At 44.7% G+C, this 7,363-nt stretch overlaps 1 protein-coding gene across 1 annotated transcript; it reads right to left on the minus strand.

The window, feature by feature from the left end:
• Nucleotides 1-6,544: 6,544 nt before the first annotated feature.
• LOC124968204 (protein C3orf33-like) lies at nt 6,545-7,363 on the minus strand. The gene has a single exon (XM_047530495.1). The coding sequence runs from the start codon at nt 7,325-7,327 to the stop codon at nt 6,545-6,547; it is 783 nt and encodes a 260-aa protein (XP_047386451.1). The 5' UTR covers nt 7,328-7,363.

Raw genomic sequence — 7,363 nt, forward strand, 5'->3', positions numbered from 1 at the left:
GTGAAGAGAGAGCCTACAGAGTGGGAGAATATCTTTGCCACTCATACTTCAGATAGAGCGCTAATTTCCAGAATCTATAAAGAACTCAAAAAACTCTACACCAAGAATACAAATAATCCAATCAACAAATGGGCTAAGGAAATGAACAGACACTTTGCACCATCTCTAGTAATGTTCACCATCTCTAGTAATAAGAGAAATGCAAATCAAAACTACCCTAAGATTCCTTCTAACCCCAATTAGAATGGTGATTATCAAGAACACAAGCAACAATAGGTGTTGGTGAGGATGTTTGCTGGTGGGGTTGCAAATTAGTGCAGTCCTCTGGAAAGCAGTGTGGAGATTCCTCAGAAAGCTTGGAAGGGAACCACCATTTGACCCAGCTATCCCTCTCCTTGGCCTATACCCAAAGGACTTAAAATCAGCATACTACAGAGATACAGCCACATCAATGTTCATTGCTGCTCAATTCACCATAGCCAGATTGTGGAACCAACCTAGATGTCCTTGAATTGATGAATGGATAAAGAAACTGTGGCATATATATACAATGGAATATTACTCCGCCATAAAGAATGATAAAATTATGGCATTTGCAGGCAAATGGATGAAATTGGAGAATATCATGCTAAGTGAGATAAGCCAATCTCAAAAAACTAAAGCACGAATGATCCCACTGATAAGCGGATAAGGACATATAATGGGGGGTGGGAAGGGTTAGCATTAGGGTTAGGTTTAGGTTTAGGTTTAGAGTTAAGGAGTGGGGCAAGAATGGAGGAAGGAAGGACTGTATAGAGGGAAAAGAGGGGTGGGAGGGGTGGGGGGAAGGAAAAAAATAACAGAATGAATCAAACAACATTACCCTATGTAAATTTACAATTACACAAATGGTATGCCTTGACTCCATGTACAAACAGAGAAACAACATGTATCCCATTTGTTTACAATAAAAAAAAAATAGCATGAGCTAAGACCACACACTGTGTTATGCATGAAAAGAAGGCTTTCTTTGCACACCTTTTTAGTCCATTTATAAATATTATAACTAAATGCCTGAAGCCGGGCAACTTTATAAAGAAAGGAGTTTTATTTATCTCACAGTTCTGGAGGTTCACTGGCATGGCACCTGCATCAACTTGAGTCTGTTAAGGATCTCATAGCAGATGGCCCATGCAGACAAGAGATTACCTCACAGGACAGGAAGCCAGAGAGGGATTCAGGCGTTGGGCTCCTTCTTATAACAGTCTTACTAGAACTATCTCAGGATCCCATGAGAACTACCTCATCCCTTCCAAGAACATGCCCCTCCAATGACCTAAGGACTTCCTCCACCTCTTAAAGGTCCCATTACCTCTTAGCATAACAACACTGGGAACCAAGCTTCCAACACATGAACCCCTGGGGGACAAACCACATCCAGATTACAGCAATTCCAACTATAGCATCCAGAGTACAGCAATTTTAGATCCATCTGTTTCCCTCCACCTCCTTCCCTACTCCACACCCACCGTTTGGTCCAAGCCACCATCAGCTCTTGCCTGGATGGTCCTAACAACCCCCCTTCCTGGTCCTCCAGCTGCCATCTCTATCCATAATGCAGAGCACATCTTCGTCAGGACAGGCAATCTACTCTACAGAGCAGACCGTTGCCACCTGCACGGCCAGCAGCACCCACTGCTCGGCCCATGAGGTTGTGTGATCCAGCCTCACACCTGCTCCCTCTCCCAATCTCAGACAATCTCCCTCCACCAACACTTAGAGTTACAGTCATTTTCGCTTCTGAATGAGTTTCCTGTTATTGCTATAACAAGCTACCACAAGCACCGTGACTTAAAAACAACACAAATTGATACCTTAGGAGAGCTCTGGAGGCCAGAAGCCCAAAGTGCATTTACTGGCCTGAAATGAAGGTGTCAACAGATTCCAAAAGAAATCCATTTCCTGGCCACTTCCAGCTTCGAGAGGTCACCTGCCTTCTTTGATTGATGGCCTCTTCCATCTTCAAAGTCAGCAGCAGTATCTTTAAGCCTCTCTCTGACTCTGGCTCTTTGGTTATATCAACTCCCTTCCAATTTTGACCATCTTGCTGCCTCTCATAAGAAGCCTTGTGATTATATTGGACCCTCCAGCATAATCCAGGATAACCTCCTCGTCTCAGGATCCTTAACTTAATCACATTTGCAAAGTCTCTTTGGCCACATAAGCTAACACAGGCTCTAAGGATCAGGTCATCCGGTAACTATAGGGTCCCTGAAAGCACAGTCTTGGTTTGGGGTGTTTTAGAAGCAGACCTTAAAATAAGAATTCAAGAATTGCCTGAAAGGCAGTCCCAGGAGGCTCCAGTACAGGAGCAGAGCAGTGATGCAGAGAAGGGAGGTGGTCAGTAAGGGATGTTAGATAAGTTACCCCCTGTGTGTACTGAGGCTCAGTCCTCCCAGGGACCTCTAGAGGTAGTGTAAAGCATGTATCTGGATTATTCCAACCAAGGACTGAAGAAGCTGGGACATATATTCACCAACTCCAGTCAGCCCTTGAGTGCCACTCAAGGGAATGGAGTAACACTCATATTTCTGACCTGGCCTTTGCACAGACCAAGAGCTTTGATGGCCAGAGGTAACCGTCAGGCATGGGGTTTCTGGAACTGGCAGTTGGGAAAGCCAGTGTGCATGTTTTAATTTAGGATCTCTGTGATGGAGAATACTCTTTCAACAATTAGGAGAGACATGAGTTGGAAATGAAGATTTTATTACTTACAGGTCCTGGCAGTATATGGCACATCTGGGCACCACACCCACAGAGATCAGGGACTACAGAGAAAGACAGAGGGACTGGTGGACCACTGCTATTACTGGGTCCAGGGTGCTATCCAAACAGGTTTTCTGCAGGGAGCTTTAGCTGGTGATGTAAAAGCAAGCAGGCACAAGTTCCAGGAGGTCATGCTGTGACTGAGGTGGTGGCTACTGCAGAGCTGCACCATCCACACGGAGAGTGGGGTCAGGGGAGTGACTCAAGTAGGCATATCTAGCTACTAGGTAGGGACATGGTCCACAGGAGGTGACTAAGGCAGGTGTCCAGAATGACCACACAGATGACCTGGGAGAAAATGGAGAACTGGAAACTGTCAAGGGAAACTGAGCCCTGCTTCTAAGGCGAGAGCTAAACTCATGTTCTAAATGAAGTCTGAGGCGACTTAAAATTACAGGAAATCACTGTCACGGTGCCAAGGAATACAAATGAGACACCAAGAAGATCTGCGGCAGGGAGCAGCCGTGTCTAACTTGGATCCCTCTGTATTCTCAGTATCTGATGCATGGCAGACATTGGATAAATATGTGCTAAATACATAAATTATAAAGATAACCTCAAGTTTTCAGCGTGTTTCTGGGTGTTTTGCATTAATTAATTTTCCATTTGAGAATTGGAAAATTCCTGTGTAAGGAACCATCTGACTCACCACCACTGTGCTGGTTTCCTTATTACCTTTCCAACTTTCCTAAAAGAGAGAGAGAGAGAGAGAGAGAGAGAGAGAGAGAGAGAGATTGGCATAGCTATGAAGCAGTACAGCATCAGCAGGGAAGACATGCAGACATGAGCTTGAGTCTTTCTAGCTGTGTTGCCTTAGACAACTTGCTTAAGCTCTCTGGTTAAGCCTCTGTTTTCTCACCTGTAAAACTGAGGTTGATGAAAGTACCTCTCTCAGCAGGTTGCTGTGAGAGAATATTATATGTCATCTACCCTACTATTTGGCATATAGGAAGGTGTCCATAAATTTTTTAAAAACTTATGCTTTTTGCTTATTGAGGTAAAAATCATGTAACATAAAATTAGCCATTTTGAGGTTAGTGGCATTTAGCACATTCGCAATGTTGTACAATCATCTCTTCTAATTCCAAAACATTTACATCACCCTAAAAAGAAAGCCTGTCCCATTCGATGGGCACATGTCTAACCATGGAAGGGGTACAGTCCCCAATGTACAAGCAAGTAGGTACAAAGAGGTTGTACTGGGGAGTCACATAGGGTTAACACTGGGGTTCCCAACCAGAGGTGATTCTGTCCTCCAGGGGACACTTGGCAGTGCCTGGACACATTTTTGACTGTCACAATGGGGGTGGAAGGTGCTGCTGGCTGGCATCTAGTGGTAGAGGTCAGGGATAGTGCTAAGTGTCCCACAGAACACCAGACAGGCCCCCTGCCATGACAAAGTACTCAGATGTGTCAAAGTTAAGTGCCTCTCAGGGTCAACTCTGAAATTCTCATTATTAACACATGTTGGCTGTATAAACTGCTGGTGTTCACTGGGTTGTTTCCATACATGCCCACAGTGTGCACCGACCACATCCATCCACCCTTCTCCTACCCGCACCCCACGTCCCCCAGCACCCTTGCCGCCTTAGTCATCACTAAGGTCAGAAATCCTTGAGCGAAGCCTGGAAGGAGATGTAGCGATGCACAGCAACTGGTTATTCCAGTGCATACTTCTTTGCATTTGGAGTGATACTCCAGTCCCCTTGCTGAAGGTTTCATTCACCTCAGACTCTAGGAGCTCTGTTCTCATGATCATGTGGTCAGTAAACCAAACGGCAAGCTCTCTGCCCCAGACATACCAAATAGTGTTGAGTTTCAAACAGGAGGGCAGTCATTTAAAACACTTGCCATGCCAGGTGTGGTGGCACGCCTCGTAATCCCAGTGACTGGGGAGGCTGAGACAGGAGGATTGCATGTTGGAAGCCAGCCTCAGCAGGTCTAAGGAACTTATGAGAACTTGTCTCAAAATAAAAAATAAGAAAAAGGACTGGGAATGCAGCTCAAAGATAAAGTGCCCTTGGGTTAAATCCCCAGTATCAAAAAAAATTTTTTAATTAAAATTAAAACACTCCCTCTAAGCCAGGCATGGTAGTGAATGCCTATAATCCCAGTTACTCAGGAGGCTAAAGCAGGAGGATTGCAAGTTTGAGGGCAGCCTCAGCAACTTAGTAAGACCCTGTTCCCAAACTAAAATAACAAAGACTGGTGCCAGGAATGGTGGCTCATGCCTGTTATGCCAGCAACTCAGAAGTCTGAGGTACGAGGATCACCTCAGCCTGAAGCCTACTAACTTTTTGAGGTGATTTATCATATTCTAAGCCACCTCATTGAGGTATGATTGGCATACATCAGCTATAGATATTTAATGTATACAACTTGATACATGTAGATATAAGTATACACCCATGAAACCATCATCACAATCAACATCACAAACTTCTCACCTCCAAATTTTCCTCCCACCTCATTTTTTTTGTTCTGTTTTATTTTCTTTTTGTGGTAAAAACACTTCAGATAAGATCTACTGTACCCATTTATTAGGAAAGAAGAGGGTGGGGAAAAGGAGGTTAGAGTTGATCAGTGCATGCTATGTGCATGTGTGTAAATGTCATACTGAACCCCACTGATATGTACCAATACTTGTTGATTTTAAAAGGTTATAATAAAGCATACCATCACAGCTAATTCTTTTTTTTTTTTTTTTTTTTGATCCCGGGAAGCTTTATTCATTCACGGACTCGGACACTTCCAGATGCAAACAATGGCCATCAGTTACAGAGGGGATTTAGTTTTATAGGGCACAATTGGGACGATGTCATCACTGGAAGCCCCCCACGAGCAGTTTTGACCGTCTGGAGCTAGCTAGCTGCACAAGTTAAAACCAGACCCGAGGGATGAGTACTCAGATCATGCCCATTGTTATTTGCTGTGCTTCTGTTTAGGACTAATTTGCCATGCGGGAGATCAAGGTCAGTATCCACCCCTTTCCTTTAGGGCCCTTTGTTATCAGGAAAGGGTGCACTGGGAGAGGTTTAATGCTTGGCCAAGTTCCCCTCCCTCCTCTGAGCCACACCGTCCCCCCATTTTTCTTGGGGCGCTGTCTTATAGGAATATTATTTCCCATCACCCCTAAGGGGGCCTTGCGGGAAGGAGGGCAGTTTGAGCATTTTGACTTCAGGAAGCAGCAGTGTCCTGAGGCATCTGGTTCAGTTCTTTCCATTCAGCACCTGGTTTCTTGTCCTCGTCCTCGGGATGTCCCTGCTTCTAACAGGGAGGAATGAGTCCCCCTTTATTACCAGAGTGGTCTCAGTGACCTCTCCTAGCACTGCCCCAAGTTCACAAGCAGCTAGAAAGCAGCTGGGAGGAGAGCAGCCTTGGACACAGGTGTGAAGAGCTCCTTTGTTACCTCATCATGAAAGCTGATAAAACTGAAAAAGTGTGCAGAGACCCTTCAACAAAAATCACGTGTGGCTGCCCCAGACAACGCAACAGCCCGTAGTTAACTTTTTCTTTCTTTTCAAGCATTATATACAGCCTTCACCTTGGGAACCTTTTACAGTGTTTTGTTTCCTGTGCATATTACAGTAATCATAACTTATTTAAATCAATTCTGAGACCACACTTACAGCAGCAATTGTTTTAATGTGTCAATGCCAAGAGACCCAACTTGGCTCATCTGGGGAAATTCCCATTCACTCAGAGAAGGGCCATATCTACACGTCTGCGTCCTCGCAGGTCACCTCTGGACCTCGTGGGAATTTGTTTCACCCTTTTCTCCGAAAGCAATGCAACTGAGAAGTTCTCTGAGTTTGAGCACTACGGAGTGGTTGTTCACGCGGTCCTTCCACGTTTCACAGGTCCTTCTAAATCTGTCTTGATAACTTTCTCTTTTCAAGTTGAAATCTGCTCCAGTTGTTTCCAAATAACTGTCTTTTTTCCATATTTCTCTCCAAGAGTCTTTGAATTTTTCCAAGTAACTTTCTTTTTCGGATTCTTCCTTCCATATTCCTTCTCCTTTTTTTAAGGCTGTTAATTCAGCTTTAAGTAAGTTTCTGTGAATTTTCCAATAGGTTTTGGTGTTATAATTTAGCCCTTTAACAGGAACAGTTTTGCCCAGGCCTCTTCTCAAAATTTCTTCGTTCAGATTCACACTAAAATAGCCACCCTTATTCACCAGGAGGTAGCAGAAGAGTGTGGCGTTCTCCCTCCCCAGCAGCTGGAACCAGAGCAGCTGGGAAGGCCGCAGCTCCTCCTGCAGCCACTGCCTCCCGGGCCCAGTGAGGGCCACGCCGGCCAGTCTCACCAGCAAGACGCCCTGGGGCTCCTTTTTCCATGAAGATATAAGAGGCAAAGTAATAGGAATATGTTCAATTTCCAAACCCTCCTCAGTTATCCGGTGTAATCGTCCACGGAGTTTAACATTCTTTCTTATAAATTCTACTGGGATATCTGAAGAGCGTGTAAATTTTGATGTCAGTCGAACACTTCTCACAAATAATATTATTCCAGCTATGGCCATTCCAGTGCTAATGTGCTGGACGAGGCGCGGGTGGTC

Source organism: Sciurus carolinensis, chromosome 17 (assembly GCF_902686445.1).
Source record: "Sciurus carolinensis chromosome 17, mSciCar1.2, whole genome shotgun sequence".
Lineage (NCBI taxonomy): Eukaryota > Metazoa > Chordata > Mammalia > Rodentia > Sciuridae > Sciurus > Sciurus carolinensis.

Coding starts and splice junctions, on each gene's coding strand:
- LOC124968204 (XM_047530495.1), bottom strand. CDS start 7,327: ATGGCCATAGCTGGAATAATATTATTTGTGAGAAGTGTTCGACTGACA.